The sequence below is a fragment of the Protomyctophum parallelum genome (genome assembly GCF_964188405.1).
Source record: "Protomyctophum parallelum genome assembly, chromosome: 8".
Lineage (NCBI taxonomy): Eukaryota > Metazoa > Chordata > Actinopteri > Myctophiformes > Myctophidae > Protomyctophum > Protomyctophum parallelum.
This window is the reverse complement of record NC_139703.1, coordinates 13,069,090-13,093,096: the sequence shown is the minus strand read 5'-3', so window position 1 is coordinate 13,093,096 and position 24,007 is coordinate 13,069,090. Positions and strand designations below refer to the sequence as shown.

At 42.8% G+C, this 24,007-nt stretch overlaps 2 protein-coding genes across 2 annotated transcripts in view; both read right to left on the bottom strand.

The window, feature by feature from the left end:
- The window catches only part of cass4 (Cas scaffold protein family member 4), a 28,916-nt gene extending 22,746 nt beyond the window's left edge, over positions 1 to 6,170 (bottom strand). Inside the window, exon 1 of the mRNA XM_083771359.1 lies at positions 5,953 to 6,170. Within this exon, the coding sequence (XP_083627485.1) occupies positions 5,953 to 5,958 (6 nt within the window). The 5' untranslated portion in view covers positions 5,959 to 6,170. The remainder of the gene's footprint in view (positions 1 to 5,952) is intronic.
- A 1,642-nt stretch (positions 6,171 to 7,812) lies between these two features.
- Positions 7,813 to 17,032, bottom strand: cstf1 (cleavage stimulation factor, 3' pre-RNA, subunit 1). Its single transcript, XM_083770592.1, has 7 exons — positions 16,959 to 17,032; positions 15,337 to 15,544; positions 13,358 to 13,635; positions 12,623 to 12,820; positions 11,178 to 11,350; positions 9,921 to 10,138; positions 7,813 to 9,415 (listed from the first exon to the last, which is right to left on the bottom strand). Exons 2-7 carry the CDS (start codon positions 15,503 to 15,505, stop codon positions 9,156 to 9,158), a joined length of 1,296 nt encoding a protein of 431 aa, XP_083626718.1. The 5' UTR covers positions 15,506 to 15,544; positions 16,959 to 17,032; the 3' UTR covers positions 7,813 to 9,155.
- Positions 17,033 to 24,007: the final 6,975 nt, after the last annotated feature.

The following is a 24,007-nucleotide window of genomic DNA, read 5'->3' as shown; positions in this document are numbered from 1 at the left end:
TTTTTTTTTATTTTTATATTCTGTTTTTTATTTTAAATTTTTCACAAAATACACAGAACACCCGTCCACAGCCCTCCCCCCTCCCCACATACAAACCCACATACATAGAATACAACACAGTTAAAGCATAATAACAATAATAATATTATACAAAAAACGTGAAATGGCCTGCTCTTTTTTCTACACATCAAACATCAAACATCTACATGTTCCTCTCAGAATAGGGCTGCTAGGATTCATCAAACATCTACATGTTCCTCTCAGAATAGGGCTGCTAGGATTCATCAAACATCTACATGTTCCTCTCAGAATAGGGCTGCTAGGATTCATCAAACATCTACATGTTCCTCTCAGAATAGGGCTGCTAGGATTCATCAAACATCTACATGTTCCTCTCAGAATAGGGCTGCTAGGATTCATCAAACATCTACATGTTCCTCTCAGAATAGGGCTGCTAGGATTCATCAAACATCTACATGTTCCTCTCAGAATAGGGCTGCTAGGATTCATCAAACATCTACATGTTCCTCTCAGAATAGGGCTGCTAGGATTCATCAAACATCTACATGTTCCTCTCAGAACAGGGCTGCTAGGATTCATCAAACATCTACATGTTCCTCTCAGAATAGGGCTGCTAGGATTCATCAAACATCTACATGTTCCTCTCAGAACAGGGCTGCTAGGATTCAAGTGATTGATGTAAAAAAGAAAAAATAATCCTTTCACACAAACATTTGGTGGCGCCCCCTTGTAATAACTAACCCCCTGTTGATGACCCATGCAAATAAATGTGCCTTTCCTAGACTCTCTGCTCCATTCCACAACACATCTTCTGTGTGCCCCGTGGTTTCATTTATTCACACACTTCTGTCTTCTGCTTTTTGTCACAGACAGACAGTGGTCATACAGTATGTCACCTCTTCCTGCTTTCCTCCTAACTGCTACACCAAAGGACGTCAGTCAAAATTACGCTGAATATGAATTACATATGAATATTTGTCATACACAGGTAATGCAATGAGATAATGTATACGAACGACTGTTAGGATCATAGGGTTCTGTACAGCACTGGTTCTCAAACCTTTCTGCGGGGCCTGGGGCTTATGTACAGGACCAGGTATAAATGTGGGGGACCTTGATGAAAGCAATTGAGAAACACTGCCATGGGGGAATCCACACAGTGTATGGGAGTGTTGGTGGTTAAGGTATAGTGACCACTGGCCTAGTGTTCCGGGCACTTCGGCTCAATGTATCCTGACAACGCGTCGTGGGATCGAAGCTCGACGGCCTTCGCTGCGTGTCATTCCCTGTCTCTTTATTCCTGTCTCTCTTCACTAACACTATCCAATAAAAAAACAAAAAAACAATCAGAGCCCACTATTCAAAGTGAGATTCTTTTTTGGCTGTGACATTGGAATCTGTTTGTAACCGCCCCTTGGAAATAAATCTTCCACACCAACGTTCTAGACTAATATCTATGCAGTGATATTAGTCTGGCCATGGGGGGGGACATTGGTTAACAAACAAATCGTTGACTGTGATTATTTTGGCCGCAACAATCGTGACATGAAATCTTCACATCTCTACTAAGGCGTAATTCCCTCTAATGTCTGTTCAGCTCTATACGGTGTGTGGCACGGGCCATTGTCATGCCAGCCAATACTCGTTTCCTGGAAACAATTATAAGTCTCCATTACAATGAGTGTGGAAGCCCTCCCTGCATGACCTCTAGCTGACCCCCACTGGGCCACCCACCGTACCATGACAACCTAACAACATGCATGTTGGAATTCCACTCCCACATCTTCTTCATGCTATAGGGAACTGCTTCTCAACCCGTGGGTCTGGACCCCCAGGGGAGTCCACACATGATTTTGGCGGGGTCCCCGTATGACAGTAAAGTGACAATTGAATTTAGGGACTTTTAAGACCATTTTAATACCTTAAAAATAAAATAAATTCAATGGAAAAAAGCATCAAAAGTCATCAACAAACTATACTATAAAAACGGATCAAACATTGGCCAAATCGTCAAATAATATAAGAAAGAGGCAAACATTTTGAAAATGGCTGATCTACAAGCTCACAATGCCTCACATTGTGAGCTTCTTTAAACTAAATGTAATGGTGTAGGCTATACGGTGCTGCGTTGCTACTTGGCTACTGTGTCATGACTCTTTAGTCGACTGGTTAACGTACGTGCCATTGGAATGGGGAACCAGGGTTCGCCTCCCGGCCGAGGCTACAATGGCTCAACCCAAATATGATTTCGGAGGGTCCCCAGTTCAAATAAGATTATTTTGGGGTTCCCAGTTCAAATAAGATTATTTTGGGGTTCCCAGTTCAAATAAGATTATTTTGGGGTCCCCAGTTCAAATAAGATTATTTTGGGGTTCCCAGTTCAAATAAGTTAATACATATATAGCAGTGGTTGAGAACCACTGCTATATACAGTAGGGCAGTGCTGCGTGCGTGCGTGCAGTGCTGCGTGCGTGCATTCGTGCAAGCACAACTATCGACTCCTGCTCTGGCGTGATAAAAACACACACTATGTGGTGACAGCACTCGTGTCCTAAAATAGAGCATTACAAACTAAAAACAGATCTTTGCCACCCACAGCACAAAAAAAAAGTCCCTGACATGGCCGGAAAAGAGATTGCGTAAAGTGAAATTGGGTCCTTGTCCGCTCGGTGCTGCTGAGATGTTGGAATAAAGATGAGCTCACATGGTGACTAGATGAGAACCAGGATGAGTCATGTTCCTTTTCCTCCACTGGGTCCTACTGATAATGGCCCATCATGGGAATGGGAACACTACTTTGTCTCATGGATATGTTCTTCAGGGTCATAGTCATAGACTACAATATAGCAGGTTGACCTATAACTCTTGAACCAAGGTCATAGTCACTCACAACAATATTTTCCCTGGATTCCTATAATTCCCGCTATTTTTCTTTTGCAAAACACTATTCTACTACTCCTACAGATTTTATCTCTGGAGTCATGTGATCAAGATGTATCATTCATATGTTTTATTTAATGTTTTCCATTCAGATTGTCTATGATTACCTTCCAAAATGTGCTGTATTGGCCTATTTTACGAATAAAAGCCTGAAAATCACGAACGCAGCATCCAATCTACCCAAACATTGAAGAGCCTCTACAAACAACACAGAAGTGATTTCAAACAAAATCAATGCCACCGTTAGTTGCAGAAACATGTTTTCTGCCACCAATTAAGGTACAAATGATCTTGTGGGCTGGTTGGTCAGGCCAATTTCTTACAAAACAAAACACCAAATCATGAACTCCACATCAAATCAAATTGAATGTTCCTCAGAGAGGGTGCCTCGAAAAGTTAATTCTGCCACAAAATGCAAAGAGTCTGTACATGTCACTTTCTCGTGTACTGCCGGCTACACTCCATGAGTGCCTGTTTACGTTTGAAAACTCTCAATAGTTAGACAAAAATTATAAATAAAAACAATATACACTGTGAATATCACAGTATAGTTATGAAGTGCAATGCATTGCAGCCTCGTGTCTGTTAAGCACAGGTTTTAGTGCCACAGCTTTGCCCCAAGCCCCAATTATTAGTTTGCTGAGCAGCCTGCCTTCAGAAGCAGCAGCGAGTCTTAATGAGCTCATAAAATGTGCTTTCTCTGCATGCCTCTCATGTTACAGCCCACAGGCAGACAGCAGCACGGGGAGGGCAAGGTATATTAAAAGAGGGTATACCGCCATCTGTCATTTTCAAATAATAAACATAATGTAAAATACATACATTGTCACACCATTATCAAGAGGATAAAATGCAGAGAAAAAAAAGAAGAAAAAAAAAGTCAGCTGCTTATTTCCATTGCGGTCCATTTCATATTGACTTTTTTGTGTGCCACATTCTTGAGCCAATAATTTGATGACCAGGTGGCTGCTCACTGGTCATCAAATGATTGGCTCAGGAATGCAACAAAAACAAAACAGAACAAATCTCCATGAATTCAAGGCTTCATAGTGTGTTTAATTGATAGAACATGTCATTTTTGTGTTAAAAGTGCATATCAATTCCGATTCGTCGCACTGAGGAGGCAAACTGCACCTCCAAGTTCAATGGAATGCATTGCAGTCAATGAGAGGCGGCTGGACTGGAACGGCTTATACATAAGCAATATTTCTGAACTATTTTGGCCTTTGTAAAAGGAAATAAAAGAAGACAATCATCACACATTGTTTTCTGATGTGTTGCTTTTGTATGTACATTTTGTAAATTATTGCACACTGTATCATTTTAATCTCTTATCTAAAGAGCACACTCAGCACAGTAGAACAACTACACTGCATTTCAGAACGTGCCAAAGTATGGGCTGTGATTGTGAGACTGTCGATCATCGACAGCCTCAACCAAATCTTGCCGAGCCAATAACAATACCTGCCTCTGTGTGTCAATAAAATTACATATAGTGTGCACATCGAAAAAGAGGTGATTAGTAAACAACCCGTGATATGCCTTCTTTTATATTCCTGAACAATTTATCGTCTCTGTCGGGTGGAAACCTCATATACAGACTTACAGTACAAACCTGTTTTACGTTTGGATTCAAAAAAAAAAAAATAGCAGATCTTCAAGCTCAAAACGTGTCACTTTGCGCCGTGTTTCAAGTTTGCAGATCTGCTACTTGTGCGTGACACTGTAGTATGACCAAGTAGGGCATTGATTTACGAAAAACAAAATGCCAAAAAGTTACAACATGCAGATTAGAGTTTTCTGCCCGACAGTAAGGATATGACAAAGGTCGCAATCATTCAGAAATAAAAGTTTGGTTCATAATAAGCTGCCCCAGCATGACTGCAATGCAACTTCCGCTTCCAGTTTGCCTCCAGTGCCTCCCATGCGTTGAACGCTTCCTCCTTGCCTTGGTGCCTGTTCCTTCTTAATATAATTGTTCATGGAGCGGTGCAGGGCTGCTGCCAGCAACAGGCTGCAGGTCTTTGTGGGCTGCAGTGCATGCAGACTGCATATAGAAGCGGCTGGCACTATAAAGCTGACACCGCAAGTTTCAAGTGAATATCAAGCAGGTGGTCTTACTACGTACGAACTACACCACACTGAAAGGACAGATGGAGAAGAAAGCCCTTTTTATAATTTAAATACTTTCACCCTGGCATCCCAAAACCAAGTATAAAAATGGTGTGTGTGTTCTTTTTAAAGAAAACAAATTGGACTTATTTGTAATAAAATCAGTAGCCTATAGCAATTTATTTTAAATGGGTTATAAATACATTGATTGCACATTTATTAGAGTATAGATTCTGATATATCCGTTATGTAGTGTATTGATATCTGTTGTGTATTGTTATGTATTGTTGATGTGATCATTTGTTTTAGTGTATTTTTGTTGGACCGCAATGGAAATAAGCCCTCTTATTGCGCTTTCATCCTCGGTGATGGATTGACTGCATGCTCTTTTTTATTTCACCAAATAGAATCAATCTATTATTCCAGTAGTTCTCAACCAGTGGTCCTGGGACCACCAGTGGTCCTTGGGGCTGTTCCAGGTGGTCCCCAGCTAAATGATGGTAACCAAATGGACGCTTATAGAACTTCAACTCTTGTGTGAAATGAAACCAAATGGACACATTTTACGCTCTGAAGAATTAAATTATTGTTAAACATATGCCTTGCTTATACAAGAAGTCTACACAATTAAATAATGTAGAATAATTATTGTTATTTTAATCATTTGCACATTATCTATCTTAGGATAGCACATGAATACAGCACGGAATTGTGGGCAATATCTTACCCAATGATTACAAAATATTCTACGTGTTGGGTCTGAGAGGCTAAATCTCATCAAATGGTGGCCCATGGCTCAAATGCAGAATAAAAAACATTGTATTATTCAACTTATCATGCAATGGCCTTTTATAAAACAGGTGTGTTTATGGTTCTAACCTCCATTCTTGAAATCCCAGGTGCTTCAGTGTCCACCACGGCACGTCACACGGCAGAACCAGTAGAATAAAGTCCAGTACAGACTGAGGCCCAGTCAGGTTCTCAGTGGTCCTTGTCCTCCATGACTGCAATTCTGGCTGGCTGGGGCTGAGTAGTGAGGGTCCAGTGGACGCTGGGGGGTTAAAAGTGAGTCCAGTGGACGCTGGGGGGTTAGATAGTCGTCTGTAGTCTCACACTCATATTGTTGTGAGCTGTCACTGAAAAGCCAGATGACTCCACACACACTGTGGGCGGAGATGACAAGGACAGAGCCACGCCCACCCAAAGCCTTATTGGCTCTGACACCGACACACACACACACACACACACACACACACACACACACACACACACACACACACACACACACACACACACACACAGCAGAAGTTTGTATAGTATGTTCATTATCCTTTTTTCTTTGACCACTTCCCCTCCCTCTCCCCCCCCATACATGTCTCTCAAGTCTCTTGGAGGCTGATCTATAGCAATGTTTCTCAAGTAGTCCATGGTACTGTATAACTACAGGCGGTCCATGGGAAAATGTTTTCAAATGGAATGACAAACAATCTTTGAACTAATAAGCGTAGGGGGCAAAGATTTAGATGAATCGACTGTTAAGGGCTTGATATACAGTACGTCACTGACTGCATGGTGTCGTGTGCTGAGAATAGCCGATCGATGTACAAGCTCAGACCACGTCACTTTTGGTGCGCCAGCGCGCAACTACAGTATAATTTATGTTAATAAATTAAATAGCGGAACTGATAGAAGTGACTGTGTTAGTATTGCTGTGGGGAGGTGAGATGGGGTCGTCCTTTAGGATTGTTGGAAGCATGCTAGTGGTCCAGAGCGCAAAAAAGGCTGAGAAGCACTGATCTATTGTGCAGGTTTGGGGGAGTTCTGTTTGAACACTTGAATTCTTCTACTGTTGTTGGGACAACGTGGACAGGCCGGTGTCTGGGAGGCCATGGCTGGGGTCTGGGAGACCATCGCTGGGGTCTGGGAGGCCATGGCTGGGAGGCCATGGCTGGGGTCTGGGAGACCATGGCTGGGGTCTGGGAGGTAGAGTTAGTCCACTTTGCAACATCCCCTGTTGGTTTAAAGCATCCGTTTAGCTGAAATACACGTCTGTGGTTATGTGTCAATACAGTAGGAAATTATCTTTGTCTTTAAAACCTGTTTAATACAAATCTGAACACACAAATGTTATCAACAGAATATAAAAGTGGAAAAAACAAAAACAAATCACATCTGCTCTTTAGTCCACTTTCCAAATCTATACGAGCATCTCCACAGAGCAGACTGAATAAGACAACTTGCTTTATCATTATATTTACTAAACGAAAGTGGATGTGATCGAAACAATTCATGGGAGGCTACAACTTCTCTCCCTACATTTAGAGAAATGGCGCCCTCTGTCTTTGATGTAGCGGTGGTTTACACACTCACCATGGCTGGGGTCTGGGAGGCCATGGCTGGGGTCTGGGAGACCATGGCTGGGGTCTGGGAGGCCAATGTCACTTAATTGTACCCTAGTCGTCTCGCCTGGGCCAGCAGTGTGATCATTTCATCATTCTACATCAATACATTTGTTGTTAGAACAAAATAAGCCATGCGATGCTTCTGAGTTTGTAGTGCATTGTCTTTGGGTACTTCAAATTCCAGGTATTATTTTGTGTACATACTGTATGTTTACAATAACCGCAAATGGTAGAGTTAGTCCACTTTGCAACATCCCCTGTTGGTTTAAAGCATCCATTTAGCTGAAATACACGTCTGTGGTTATGAGTCAATACAGTAGGAAATTATTGTCTTTAAAACCTGTTTAATACAAATCTGAACACAAAAATGTTATCAACAGAATATAAAAGTGGAAAAAACAAAAACAAATCACATCTGCTCTTTAGTCCACTTTCCAAATCTATACGAGCATCTCCACAGAGCAGACTGAATAAGACAACTTGCTTTATCATTATATTTACTAAACGAAAGTGGATGTGATCGAAACAATTCTTGGGAGGCTACAACTTCTCTCCCTACATTTAGAGAAATGGCGCCCTCTGTCTTTGATGTAGCGGTTGATAATTCATATCAAAAGACGTGGCATTGCAGGTTAAAATCCTCAATGCCATTTATCTGTACTCTAAATATAACGGACAGGGGTCCTTGGGGTGGTTCCAGGGGGTCCCCAGCTGAATTTGAAAACATAACATCTAAATCAGTTTAACCACTTGAATGTATATATACTGTACATCGAATAATTGAACATGGCAGATCGAAGCAAAGGGCTGTGAGCTTGTAGATCTGCTCATTTCAAGAAATTAACCTTCTAAAGAAAAATCTTTTAAAAAAAACCCATGTTTCCATGTCAGTCGTTCTCAAACATGTTCATCTCAAGGATTCAAGGATCCCCATAATTATCTGTATTTGGCTGTGGACCCCCATCTGAAAATATGTAGTTCCAGGGACCCCCCCAGAAGCAAAGATTTGAGTTAAAAATGTTCGCACTGAAAGAATATATATTCAAAGATTTGCACCATATTTTCGCAATTAAAAAAAAATAGCAGACCTACAAGCTTGTGCCGCGTTACGAGCTTGTAGATCTGCTATTTTTCAATAGCTAAAGTATGACATAATGCTTAAAACACCAAAAGGGGTTCCCGCCCAGAATGGGTTAATAATTATTTGAATCAATTTAGCAACTAAAGTCTTGTATGGGAGTCCTGGCCAAGGGCCACAACATCCTTTCAGATTGGGGATCTGCAGCCAAATACATATTGATCTGGAGGTCTCAACCCCCATTTGTAGCTGATTAACGGATGGTTTTCTGGGCTTTGATGGGTGGGAGATGGATATGTCATATCAGTCCGAGGTGGTTACGGTCAGGATCCGGAACCGAAGAATACGGATCCAACATTGAGAAACCGGAATCGGTTCCATCACATTTTGGGACCGCTTCCGGAACCGATTTTACCACACTGTCAGAGCTGGTTATGTGGACTTCACGTCTTACAACACCGGTGGTTCTCAAAACGTTTTAAATTTCAAGGACCACCATAACTCTGAGAGTGTACAAATGGAGCCAAATGGACCCCGTGAAGGGTCCATTTGGTTCCATTTGTACACCCCTGGGGTGGGTGGCATGGGTGGCGCCCCCTCCCTCAGTCGGTAGTGGTGCGTCGGTACCAGAAGCGGGCCCTGAAGTCGTCGCTGCAGGTCATGAAGCCGGGGTTGGTGGGCGAGTGGACTATGCAGCGGACAATGTTGTTGTGTCCCAGGCTGAGCAGGTTCTTCCTCTCGGCCGAGCGGCTGTCCCAGCAGCACAGCGAGATGGTGCGCTCGTCTGGCAGCAGCACGTAGTCCTCCGTGTGGTTGAACACGCCCTGCGTGCGGTGCATCTGCCGCCCGCTCAGACCCGCGCCTAGAAAGCACCAAGCAGCAGCAAGTTCGCACTTCATTAATAAGACAAGTGGTTCTCACACCTTTTCAGGCCGTGACCCTCCAAAATAATAACCCCCCCTCCCCCTGACAAGCACTTGGAATTGACAAGCACTTGTTGACAAGAATTGTAGGAGTTGAGGCATTATATATAGTGTGACTCGGTTTTATGGATAAATATTGTGAAAATAGACTATCTTTATTATTATTTTCACGGCCCAGCGATTTTTGTCCTTTAACTGGTGTAAGAATTAATTATTTAATATGTGGCAGTGAATGTGTTGGGTTAATCTTCATGTTTCCATCTGCCATAGAGACCGAGACATTTTTCTTTTTTAGTGAACATTGACAATTCTTTACAGAAAACCGTTAGAAGGCGTTTTTCAGCCTCAGGTCGAAATAAATAAACAAAAATATAAGAGTCTTTGCGCCACGTGGAAAGCCTGGTGTGGTGACACTAAGTGAGTGTGAACAAAACTCTTCCTCACCTGTGTACTTGACCAGGGTGCGGCCGGTGGAGATCTCCCACAGCTTGACCACGGAGTCCTTGCCGCTGGACAGGATGTACTTGGAGTTCTTGGAGAAGATGGCGGAGCAGACCTCGGCTCCGTCGTGGGCCTTGTCAAAGGTGGTGACGCAGCGGTTGGACACGCCGTCCCACAGCTTGATGCTGCCGTCCTTGCTGCATGACACGTAGCTGTTGGCACTGCGAGAAATATCATTTTTTTAGTAAAATATTCCATTTATTTCATACGTAAACCTAGTATTTTGGTTGTATATTCTACTTGTTTAACTGCCGGTTTTAACTGTGAATACATTCATTAAATGGTATGATATGAAAACAAAAGTAAAACTAGAAAAAGTGCCCTTCCGGGCACAGGTCTCCACCAGGTTATCCACAGATCCGTGCAGTTAGAGGTAAAAACACTTTTGGGCCAGTTATAGCGCCACCTTGAGGCTGAGTTGAAATTGTTCATGTGGCATTTCATCCTGGGCCTAGTGGGAATGTGGGTGCACAATTTCACGGAAATCACGCGATGTGTTCATGATTTGCAGCATTTTGTTTGAAACTGAGCACTCCTGTGAACTTTGGAAGCCAATCTTAACCAATCAGGATGGAGTCTGATAAATCTGAAAGACCCGTTTCGTTGAATGGCTCTAGAGAGACTGTGTACCAATTTGCGTGATGTTTGGACAAAATCTGTAGGTGTACTGTGCAAAAACTTGTTTTGCACAAAGCGGCCTCCTGGTGGCGCTATAACAGGCCGTTCTGGAAAGTTTGGGGCAGAGGTTCATGGTTGGCATCCAGGGAGTGTGTGTGCAAAATTTGGCATCGACCGGGTTAACGGTGGCTGAGATTAGCTGTTCACGGACGGACGGACGGACGGACGGACACACGGACACACGGACACACGGACGGACGGACGGAGTGCAAAACATACTCTCCCCATGCCTTCGGCTGGTGGAGACAATTAACCGTAAAACTAGTGAAACCTAAGCTAAAACCAAAGACCCCCCGCCCCCCAAAAAATTGAAATCCTGCTTTAAAAAAATAAAAATAAAAGCTAAAAAAGCTGAAATTGATTAACAAAATAAAATGGAACCATAAAGCCAAAGTTACGCTTGCATGTTTGTTAATATCCAATCTACAAGCTCACAATGGGTCGGCCCTGCAACATGTTGTGAGTTTGTAGATTGGCTATTTCCGAAGCGCGACACAAAGTATGACGGGGCATAATAATGACCTGGGGTTGTATCCCACTCCGCTGATGGTGTCGGTGTGCTGGTCCAGGGGGTTACAGGACACGAAGCACTGGAAGGTGTTGACGTCGTACAGACGCAGCGTGGGGTGCTGGGTGCCCACCAGCAGGAAGTCCCCCGACGGGTGGAAGGAGATGGCGCGCAGCATCTCTGCTTCCTGGAAATAAATCATGAACATGAATGAATAAGGACCGAGTTAAGACTTGTCTTATCTTCCTGGAAGCATGCATGCAAATGCACGAGGACAGAGTTACACCACTGGTTCTCAACCTGTAGGCCGGGACCCACCGGTGGACCTTGAGGATATTGCAAGTGGGCCCACAAATAATTGGCAAAAAACTAAGATGTTTATATCTTCAGAAAAAAATAAACGGTCTGGGTCTGGGAGTCGGGAGAAAAAGTGTAGCGAAGGTGCTCTTGGGTAGGGGACAAAAAATGTGCAACAAAGGAAAAAAAACAAGGCACTCTTTATGGACGTCGCTATTTCATAATGGAATTTGTTAAAGCGCAAATAACTAATTAAAACTGCTTTTAATTTTTAATATCATATTGTCTATGTCCCTCAAAGTTATTTCTAATGGTTTTGAGCCTCAATCACCACTCTGATATAACCAGTCCTTGTCATTTCTTTCTGGACTTTGAAAGCAGTTTTAGATGCAGTACCACAATGTCCTGAGGTGGTGGGGGTGCTGATATGCAGATTATTTAATATTTGAGTCATTATAATACTGATGCTAGATAAAACCAGGCTTGTTTCCATTACATGCCAACTTGGAAAATAAACAATGGCGGACATTGTAAACAAAGTGGAAATGCAAATTTGGAACTGAAGACTAAAGAAGAGGAGGAATTATACAAAGTAGGGTGACATTGATGACATCACGATGAGACCAAAATCAGTTGAGCTGTTCCTGAGAGCAATTTCCATTAAAGCACCTGTATGATATGAAAGCCTGATTGTTCAAAATTGGTTATTTGTGGGGATAGAAAACACATATGGGAGCCCCAAAAACACAGCCCGCACAGACTTTTTTGTGGAAGAAGGCTTATGCTGGTTTCCAGAGGCGGACTTACCATTGGGCTAGGGTGGGCTGCAGCCCGGGGGCCCCCTACTGGGGTAGCTGTGGAAACCCCTGCCAATGTCGCTGTGCATGGCAGCCTGCCATGCACAGCGACTGTAGTGTCTGCCTGCCTTTCTCTTTTGTTGGGGCTGGGTACCCCAAAATTACAGCGAAATTAAAACAAAATATGTCAATTATTTTCCGGCCATGCGACCGAAATGCACCGCACAGCCCAGGGGGGCCCTGAAATGTTGTTTAGCCCGGGGCCCTCGGGAGGGTAAATCCGGCCCTCAGTGGTTTCTACATTGCCTTATTGATACTTTTACTTATGCAAAAAATGTCACAATTTTTCCACCACGGCACCTAACCTGTATGTGTTTGAAAGCTCTCTTGGCGGAGGGCTTGGAGTAGTCGAACAGCTTGAGGGTGTAGTCACGTGAGCCAGAGGCCAGGATCTGCTCTGAGGGGTGGAAGGCCAGGCAGGTGACCTCATCCACGTGGTCGTACAGCGTGCGGATCACAGGGTGGTTCTCCATGTTCTGCTGAGCCGTCTCGTTCATCATCACCTTAACGGAGAAAACAGCACACACACACACACACACACACACACCACTGCATTGAATTTGAGATCCATTCCACAAATGTCTTCTAAAATTCAGGTTCCTGAACAACGTATGTTTCTATATGAGTGGTGCTCAAAACTTTTCATGTTTATTTATTAATATTTATTATTGTCATTGTTGTGATACCGATAAATAGGAACGTAAAATCTATTTATGTTAGTTTCATTGATCCAAGTCGGAACACAATTGATTGATTGGATCATTAAAATAAACATGCTCGGAAAATGCACACGTCTAATTGGTGGGTACACTGATAATTAGTGTGCCCACCAATTAGACGTGTGCATTTTCAGAATTGGTGACAAATCAGTGACTAATCCATACCACACCGGGGCTTCTTGAAAGTAAAACAAATCACTGCATTATCAAAACTACCTTGATGAGAAATTGAGAATTTCTTGGCCAGAATCAATCCATCAATCCAACCATCCTCCTAGTATCTCACTCTTGGCCAGAATCAATCAATCAATCAAGTCCTACCTCGATGGGCATGGCGCTCTTGGCCAGCATGCGCTCCGTGTCCAGGATCTTGATGGAGGCGTCGGCGGAGCCAGTGGCGATGAGCTGTCCGTCGCGGCTGTAGGTGGCGACGCGGCACGGCCCTTTATGCGACGTCACGTAGCACGTCTCGTACTCGGACGCCTCCGGCGACATGGACTGGACGTCGGCGTCGAACTCCAGGTCGATCCCCACTCCGGGAGCCACGTTGTCGGAGCGGCCGATGGCGTACTGCACCGCAGCGTCATCGTTTTCCATTCCTGAAAGACGTGGTTTCAACGAGGACACTTAAGACCTGACCCTATGTTTTAACAGCGGGCCAACAACGCCAACTCTGGGCGATAGAAATCTCTTAGTGGGCATTCCTGCCCTACCCTCACCGCTACGCAGGGAGGGTAAACAAAGCAATTTGATTGGCTAGCGCCGGACGATGTCGTCCAGAATATTTTCATGTTTTTGAGCGACATTCCTCCGCCCACTTTTCGACTATCGCCTCTTCGCCTGCCATCGCCAGTAGTAGTATCCCATAGATCAACACACTTCCTCGACATACAAAAGGCTGTCGCCCGCATACTGTAAGGCCGATTCTATAAATGCCATGAAACCAGTAGTTCTTTAAAGATTTATCAAAGCTGTGTGAGCTTGTATATCTGCTATTTTTGAATAGCCAACACAAAAATCACAGATGCTTTCCCGATTTTAATGGGTTAGACACAGTAGCCTGCATTCCAATGGATCCAATATAGTAATTATTTTATTTACAAAATCTTGTTAATACTTGTTTGATACACACAGACAAAATCAATTTGTAATGGAATAATTATTTCCATCAAGTTCTGTGTTCTTTTCAACCCAAAAGCTTCATATTGGTCTTTATATTTTTCTTAAGACACGCTAACGCAAACAAGCGTTTTGATCAACACTTCAACAGTGACTCTGGAGTGTATGCTGTGTTGCCTTGTATCTTTTTATCTTTTGGAGCTGCCAGTGTGTGAACCCTCGGGCTGTCATTTCTGCAATCAAAACCTGCACTGAGGGCAGATATGACAACTACTTTAATATAATATATAAATACATTACTAGCTATAACTCTCATTTTAAACATGAAACAGCAAAAATAGCTACTATACAAGCTTACAAAGAGCCACAAAGTGACATGTTATAAGCTAGCAGATCTGCCATTTTTGGAAAACGTTCGAAAATGTAATAACTTTTTTCAACATGGAACACGATTATGATGATTATGCAAAAATAATTGTAACTAGAAAAAGTGCCCTTCTGGGCACAGGTCTCCACCAGGATAGGAATGTAGGACATTGCAGCTTGCCTTCATCTGGTGGTTGGATAAAAGGGCAACAAAAGTAAATTAGAGGTAAAAACACTTTTCGGCCAGTTATAGCGCCACCTTGAGGCTGAGTTGAAATGTGGCATTTCTTCCTCGGCTTAGTGGGAATGTGCGTGCACAATTTCACGGAAATCACACGATGTGTTCATGATTTGCAGCATTGTTTGAAACTGATCACTCCTGTGAACTTTGGAAGCCAATCTTAACCAATCAGGATGGAGTCTAAGAAATGTGAAAGACCCATTTCGTTGAATGGCTCTAGAGAGACTGTGTACCAATTTGCACGATGTTTGGACAAAATCTGTAGGTGTACTGTGCAAAAACTTGAACAGGCCGTTCTGGAAATTTTGGGGCAGAGGTTCATCGTTGGAATCCAGGGAGTGTGTGTGCAAGATTTGGCATCGACCGTTGCCGGTGCCGGAGATTAGCTGCTCACGGACACACACACGGACGGACGGACGGAGTGCAAAACATACTCTCCCCCCATGCCTTCGGCCTGGTGGAGACAATAATCTCAAATAATTGCAATCGGGCGATGATGTAATAATTTAAGACAGACCCAGTGACCACAGCTTAAAAGAGTGCAGAGAGATGAAGGCAGACAGATGAACCGTACCGGTCTTAGCCAGTTGCATGAGCTGTTCGGATGGCGAGACCACGCTGGGCGGCTTCACCTCGTTGATGAGGCTGTTGGCGATGTTGGTGTATCCGTCGTACAGCAGCTGGCTGATGATCAGCTTGTACAGGTGCTGCCGGTCCCTCAGCGTGGGTTTGGGTCGATACATCCTGCTTCTGCTGTGTCGCTAGAACCGCTGACCAACTGTCTGTTTGGAACACAACAACAACGACAACGAGTACAGTCACACACACAACAGTCACACAGGGATTACAGTAGGCGGTACAATGAGGTGTCAATAAACAAGGAAGGAAGAGATTAATCCAAGCTTCCAAATCGGGCAAACATAGATTAAAAATACTTAACGGCTTCCGCGCCACAGGAGATATTCGCAGCGGCATGTATGGGTACTTATACTTTACATATTCAGAAAGCCTCACACGGAAAAACGTCGTCACAGAGCGCGGACAGGCGCTAAACATGTTGTTTATGTTTAAGAATGGGTGCGTACCAGGTGGCATGGTAGTGGTGCAACAGGACCCCATGGACTGGGTCGAACAAAATGTCAGAAACTTCAGTACCATTGGGTTCTGCTTGGAGGGCTAGGATTACAGCTGAGCTGTGACCCAAACACCAGGTATGGGCTCATTTATGGGTTGCGCCAGAGGCACATTTTTATAGGTTATTATTTAATAATTTCATGAAGAATTCAAAGAAAAATCTAAGAAATTCTATCAATTAGAAAACAAATGTTTAAGTAGTGAAAATAGCCAATCTACAAGCTCACAGTGCAGTGCAAAGCGATACTTCTGTAGATCTTGAAGATCTGCTGTTTTCTCTAGTCTGGGTACTTTTGGGTCAGGGACTAAAACGTTTGGGAACCACTAATCATGGATGCACACTAACCGAAAGCAACTCCAAAGCAGACAGGTTAATTGTTAGTGTCCTTGTGTTGTATTTTTTTTTTACTCGCATCTTTGAAAAATACATTAATTGTGGTCTGTTTCAAGTATAGGCTCATTATAGCCCAAACATTTAGATTCTCGTAGAGGTTTTTTTTTTCGATTCGAATCTAAATGTTTGGGCTAGGCTCATTAGGCTGTCAATGGATTGTCAAAGAAGCGATTGCAGAATATGCAACACCTCATGCATGTCTGCATTTCCATGATGGCCCTTATAAAGAAAGACCATAATTGAAACAAACTCTTGAGCTTTAGTGTTTTATGCATTTGATCAATATATAATAATCATGCCAGCAAAGTAAATCCACTGCAGAGCACAACGCTACACGTTTACTGTAGTGGTAGTTTAGTTACAACACGACTACGTGTTTCACATTGCCACAAAGTAGCACAGTTACTTGTACATGAAAATATTATTACATACGATCAGACAAAACACCGATCTAAACACCTTTAGTAACTCTGAAAGTACATATTCAGCAATGAATGGACATAATAGCTGCTAACAATTAGCATCCTGCTAACATAGCTTTCTTGCTGTTGCATGGAGCCAGTTGCAACAGAATGATGGATGTGCTTCCTCCTGCCGCGAGGCGACATTAATATGTATCCTTTAAAAGTACAAACATGAAAATGTGAAAACATTAAATCTACACAAACCCTCTCTGCTCTGCAAGCGCCACTTATAACTCTACTCTATGCCTCTACTTCCCAATGTGTGCTTTGAGTTCTTCTTCTTCGTCTGCTGAGCGCTGACGTTTCGGTCGGCCACTTGGACGCTGTTGCTGCCTCCCACTGTTGGTGTTGGGTGCTGCTCATTGTTAATGGCTTCAGTTCACTTTATAAATGACATGTCGACGTACAGTCTCTGTGAGTTGAGACCAGGGGGGCAGTCAGACAGATATTTTGTGAAGCCTATAAGGAAATCGCGATTCATATAATGGCCTGTTGTGGCGCTGTCATTGGACCCAGAAAAACCCATAGCCCCATAGAAGTCCATGTATTTGGGCCCAACTTCAGTCCTAGACTGTATTACCTTAATAAACATGGTCATGAATACTTTCTGCTTCCAGTCACTAGTTTAAAGTCTCATTTCTAATGTCATAATATTCTTTTTGGAAAATTATGGTCCCATTAATTAAAAAAATGACCATAAAGTGTATGTTCTGAGGGGCGTGGCTACCGTTACAGTCTATGATCGGGATTCCCCTCCCACTCGAGTCAAAATAAAAACCAACGGAGAAGAAGGGGGGAAGTCCCGCCTCATGTCTGGGCCAGCCAATGGCCAGCTGGGCCAACACGGAGCCAGCCAATGGCCAGCTGGGCCAAAACGGATCTAGAAATATGGCGATTTACATCAGGAATTACCATAGAATTACAGGCTTCATTTTACGTCCATGTTAGACCCGGGGAACGCTTTGTCCATATTTTTTACAGTCTATGGTTGAGACCTACTCTAAGGTTGAGACGGACAGGTCAGCTCACCCTAGCTCTTCTATCCTCTCTAAAAAAGTGTGTCCACTAAGGAAAGTAGGTGGAAAGGGGTGAGTTATCCAGTTATCGTTTAGACCTATGTAGAGCAGTTATAGCGGATGCATGCTACACGTGACGTGACTGTGTGAGGATCAAGGTTGAGGCAAGTAGGCAACTAATAAGGGCATCCCCGCCATGGCAAGTGGGGCATGCAATGGTAATAATTTGGAATTTTCCAACACAAATCTTCTCGTATGGGGGTCCCTGGCACAAAACCTTTTCAGATGGGGGTGCAAGGTCAAATAAATGGTAAATGGTGCATTTACCGGTATACGTAGAAAAGGCGCTTTACATCGATTGTGGATACATTCAATGTTCATTCACACACACACATTCAAACACCGATGGCGGAATAAACCATGCAAGGCACCAACCTGCTCATATACGGAGCAATTAGGGGTTCAGTGTCTTGCTCATGGACACTTCAACAAACATTTCTGGGAGCCCAGAAGTGTTGCAATTTTAGGAACACAAATCATGTATGGGGGTCCCTGCACAAAACCTACTTTCAGTTGTGGGCCTGCAGCCAAACACATGCATTTTGGAGTCCTTGACATGAACAATCTTGAGAGCCACTGATTTAGTTGTGCAGACACCATTGTTGACAGTACCATTGCCAAACTGCCTTCTGGCTGGAAATGTAGCCTTATATGTGTTGCCTGGCAACATGATGTGTTTGAACATTCCACTGGGAAGGGCTTTGTGAACTCAAATTATCAAAAGTATACAACATTTTCAATTCACAAGCTCACAACCACCGGTGGGTTATCCAGCGGTTCCCAAACCCTTTTGGCCGTGCACATCCCCCAACGCCCAGTCTCATTGTATTTGGAAATGTATACATTTTATTATATATATACACAGTATATAACGGTAACACCATAAAACCGCCATTAACCTTTTCATGTCACGCACTCCTTAGAGGGCGTTCACGCACCACAAGGGGTGCACGCGCCAGGCACCACAGTTTGGGAACAACTGGGCTATACAATACACTACAGTGTAAACACTAACAATATCAATGTATTATGTGATGCCATAACAATACTGTGACTATGTTACAGTATTTTGCTTATAATTTGCCTAAGCACCTGTATAGTGTAATGGCACTGTGACTGTGTATTTTAATCTTCTTCTTCTGCATAGTGCAGGCTATTTAGAGCGTTTACTGTTTGTATACTGGTTGCACATTATTTGCATAAGCATAAAGGCAGTATTTAATGTAATGACCCCACACATGTTTGGAAGTGAAATATCCTTTTAAGGCCCAAAGTCCATATTTAACATTATGCAATGTGTTTTATCAGTGAACTATGAAGTGGTGCATATAAGACAAACTGGCAAGATATAAATTTGTAGGTTACCGGTAATTCAGATTCAGAATCAGATACTTATTTTTATTGTGACTCAACAAAACTCTTCTGGGGGTGCCTGGAACTAAACCTTTTCAGATGGGGGTCCGCGGCCAAATACATTTTAGGGTCCTTGACACGAAAAAGTATAGGTGGCCTTTACTGTAGGCTACTATTGTTCATCCTTGGTGTTTTTCGTGACGTTAAACCCTGCTGTATCTTACAATGCAAAACGTATCTGTGACTGTCGTGAATGCTGGTGACCGTTACAGGTCTGTAACTCTGAGAGAACAAATGGAACCAAATGGATCTTTACAGGTCCATTTGGTTCCATTTGTACACCCTCAGAGTCAGAGTTACATAAACGGCACAGGATTGTACACAGTAGATTGGGGTCCCAGAGATTTAAGATGAAATTGATTTAAGATCCTTGACCTAATGCATATCAAACTGAGGGTTCCTTGAAATTGTAATTGTTGAGAATGACTGAACTATACTGGAACCGAACCACAATCTATACGGTAAAAATCCTCAGTGCTTATTTAACTCAGAGGGTGTAACAAATGGAACCAAATGGACCTGTGAGGGTCCATTTGTTACACCCTCTGAGTTACAGACTCGTCTGTAGAAGGGTCCATTTGAACCCCTGGTGGGTCCCCGCACCTGATGTTGAGAAGCAGTGATGTATGGTACTGTACCGTGGGTGGGAGGTGTCTCGTTACCATGTCAACAAACATCCTGTTCTCAGAGGCCTCGGCAACAGTTGCCGTGGAGATCAGCGAGAGTCTATCTATAATATTAGTGAAGAGATTGGGAAATGATTTGGTCCCTGTCCGCCTGACAGGCAGAAACCTCGTATAGCATGGTTCAACTTTTTGTGTTTTCGATTTAATGCCCTATATACGTATACTTTGTTGTACAAGAGTGTCACACAAAAGTAGCGATCACAGCCGAAGAGACCATCTTGAAGCTCACAACACGTTGCAATGCTTTGCGTTGTGAGCTTGTTACATCTGTTGTTTTAGCTGTTTTTTAAAGATTTTAAAGGAGCAAGTGAAAGTGGTTCACAATCACAAGTGTGTCGTGTCGTCTTTGGGTTTTATATTGAACCAATAAAAGGTATTAACAAGAGCTGTCAGAACTCAGAACAGAAGCTGTCAGAACCTTCCTTAAAATATCCGGGACAATTAACACTCCACATGTCCCAGAGTTCCCTTCTGGCTCCCAAACTGTGGAATGAACTCCCCATTGGAGTTAGAACTGTGGACTCACTCCCAATCTTCCTCCATAATCTGAAGACTCACCTCTTCAGACTCCACCTTAGCCGGTAGCACTTGCCCTATAACCTTGATGACCCTACAGGCTTATAAAGACTAAAATGTGATTTAGATGACATTTTATGTAAACAGATGCCATGCAGGTTAATTTGTAGACCTGGTATATCGTATAGTGTGTAGGGCTGGCTATAGTTTTAATGTACATAAATTATACATCATTTTGTGATATTACTGTTTAGACAGATGATTTAGGCCTACCTTTGATCCTAGATTATGATTTCTATGCATTTGATGTATTATATTACCTTGTGTTTAACTTGCTTACTGTAAATCTCTCTGGATAAGAGCATCTGCTAAATGCCTGAATTAGCACTCTGCATTGGGCCACGTGCAATAAGGACTACGTGCAATATGGACAGATCATGTTTTTCTTCTTCGTCTCATATCTTATTTATTACTTATTTAAATGACTACTGCTCAGTTCATTAATACTGTACTACTGTAATTAATGTATCCTCCTTGCTGACATGTTTGCACCATTGGTGAGATGCGAAAATACTTTTCGCTGTGCTGTACTTGTACTGTACATTGACAATAAATTGAATCTCATCTCATCTCAATTGTAAAGTGGTAAGAGCTTGTGTGACTAAATAGCATAATAACTACAGATCCAACTCTTTTTATTTATTTATTTTATGTACAGATTTGTACATACAAGGTTTCCATCTAACAGTGACGATTTGTTTTTCTAGTGCGTACATGTCAGGAGTTAATTGCATGGTGGCTGGTGTGTGCTCTCATGCACTTCATATAAACACCAGCTCTGATACCACTGCGCACATTAGTGGTTAATTTGTGGAAATTTTTTCTATTGAAAACACTTGTGAAATCAGGATGACTTGATTACTCGTTTGCGCACAATGACAGAACACTGGCTCCCTGCCTGGTACAAGCAGTATCCTCGAGATTCCAGTTAGAGTTGCATCTGCCAGGTTAATTTAATTAATTTACAGTCCCCACTGCTTTGGGGTATTTTCTTTTTCTGTCACTGTATTTGTTGTGAAATTGGTCCTCTGCATTTACCCATATAATAGGATCAGTGGGTGATATTATGAATATACAATTACCATCCTAATTATAGGAGCAATTGGTAATACCAATACATGTACCTATCCTAACTATTAGGGGCAGAGGACGATATGCATTTATCCATCCTACCTAATAGGAGCAGACAATACATACAATATACCATTCCTACTGTAACTATCAAAAGCAATGGGTGACATTGATACATTATCGATCCTAACTATAGGAGCACTGGAACAGTGAGTGAGATTAATATGCATCCATCCTAACTATTTAGGGGTTCAGTGTCTTGCTCAGGGACCGTGGGGAAGGGGGGGGGGTCTTCTCATTCCCCAACTACTTCCCCTCTACCCATTCAGCTATATGGAGCTAGTAGTGTTTTCATTAAGTCACAAATGGATAATAAAACTTCACTTTTATTATAATTCTATTAGTGCGATATCATGAACCATCCAGCGTGCTTGTGCATTTCCATCCAACACATATCAAATTTGTGTTGGAGGCACTGTGTGATACATTCCAAACAGTTGCACTTAAAGGCTGGACAGCTGGACAGTGATTCACACAAATAAAATGTGTGTCTCACATTGTGAGCTCTGGGATGAATCAGTACATCTGTTCTATTCTGGTACAAAATACTTAAAGTGAAAGGTATGTTTGCTTGGTAAATGGGAATTTCTTATCATAGACATAAACAAAAACATTAAGTATATATTATTATAATATATTATTATTATACATTATTATTATTAAGGGACCAAGAAGTCACGAAGTGACTTTCGTCACTTATTGTTTTTGTGTTTTTTTGGCAACATGGTAGAGGGTCATGCCAAACGGAGACTATGCGAAGCCCATGGCCATTGGCCAAAGGGTGCACTCAATTGAAAATGCAAACTTTGAACGTGCATAGCTCATGAACCGTTTGACCTATGGTAATGACCCTTTGATACACTGTCTCATCATGCCGAACAACTTTAGTGTTCTGACATTTGACCTCTGACCTTTAGATCACCCGCCATTTTGAATTATATGAAAAACAGTTAAAATGTATCTTCTCCCAGGATCTTTGATCAAAATGCACAAAAACGTCTACAGGTGAACTTTGGACCGATACGGACAAAAAAATCATAGTAAATTTTTTTAAGTGAAAAAATGAAGCTTTTATGAGCCAATGAAAATAGCTGTTTTGTGAAACTTCTTCTTCTGCCCATATTACATACATGCAGCGTCATATGCTTATGTCACTTTACAGTATTGTAGAGGGTCATGCCACAAAGCACTGAAAGCAGCTCACACCTTTGGACCACAAGGTGGGTATGAGTGTTATATGTGCATATTGTTCTTGTTGCGTATTGTCTTCTTTCTTGGTCCCGCCTTATCACTGCTTGCAGCTATATTTATTATTATTATTGTTGAGGGGCGCTAGCCCCGCCTATGCCCAGCTTTGTGTGTCTATCTGTTTGATTGGCTGAACACGGAATGTGATGTATATGATCATAAGAGCGCCACTCTCTTCACACGTGTGATTTTATTATACATTTGTGAATCGGTTCATAATCGTCCATGTCTGACTGACAGACAGACAGGAACCTGCATCACAGCTGACAGGCTGACAGGCCCCCAATGCATCATCTCCCTTTGTCTCCTGCCTGAATGATGCCGTACAAGTGCAGGAAACAGGCAATGCAGTAACAGCCCATCATCATGATCGAGAGCATTAGCTTGGCTTCCAACTCTTTTGTGTGTGTGTGTGTGTGTGTGTGTGTGTGTATATATGTGTGTGTGTGTGTGTGTGTGTGGGGGGGGGGGGCGTGTGTGAGTGGGCGGAGGAGGAAGCTGTGTAGGTGAGCGAGGGAGGGAACAAGAACAAGAACAGAACACACACTGTGCGGAGGAGGAAAAGTCAGGTCCTGATTCAAACCGCCAAAGCTACAGCCAATCAAAACCAAGGCAGGAGCCACGTGCACCCCAAGGTAAGCTCGCTGCTTTCAGCCCCCTTTTCACAGTCAAATCCTCTGTGTTATTTTAACTCCTGGCTGGAGGGAGAGAGTACCAAATATAACCAAATGGACACATACATTATTAACACTGTTACTGTGTACAGTACTTTTTGTTCGATGACGTGTCTTTCAAATCATTGTGTTGAAGCACCTCCGCTTATTCACCTCTGTTGATCGCAGACTATACATTTTCTTTTTTTTACATCTTCAAGTTTCGTTCCGGAAGTCTTTTTTAACAGCCCTCCCCCTCCCCTCCCTCCCCCATCCATCCATCCATCCATCCATCCTCTCTTCATCACACCCCTCTTTAGCAGCACTGTCCTTGTAGTGCATCTCTCTGTCTGTCTCTGTTTGTCTGTCTGCGATCGCTCTCTCACTCTGCCTTCTCCGCTCTCTCACTCTGCCCTCTCTCTCTCTCTCTCGCATGCACGCACGCACACGCACACACACACACACACACA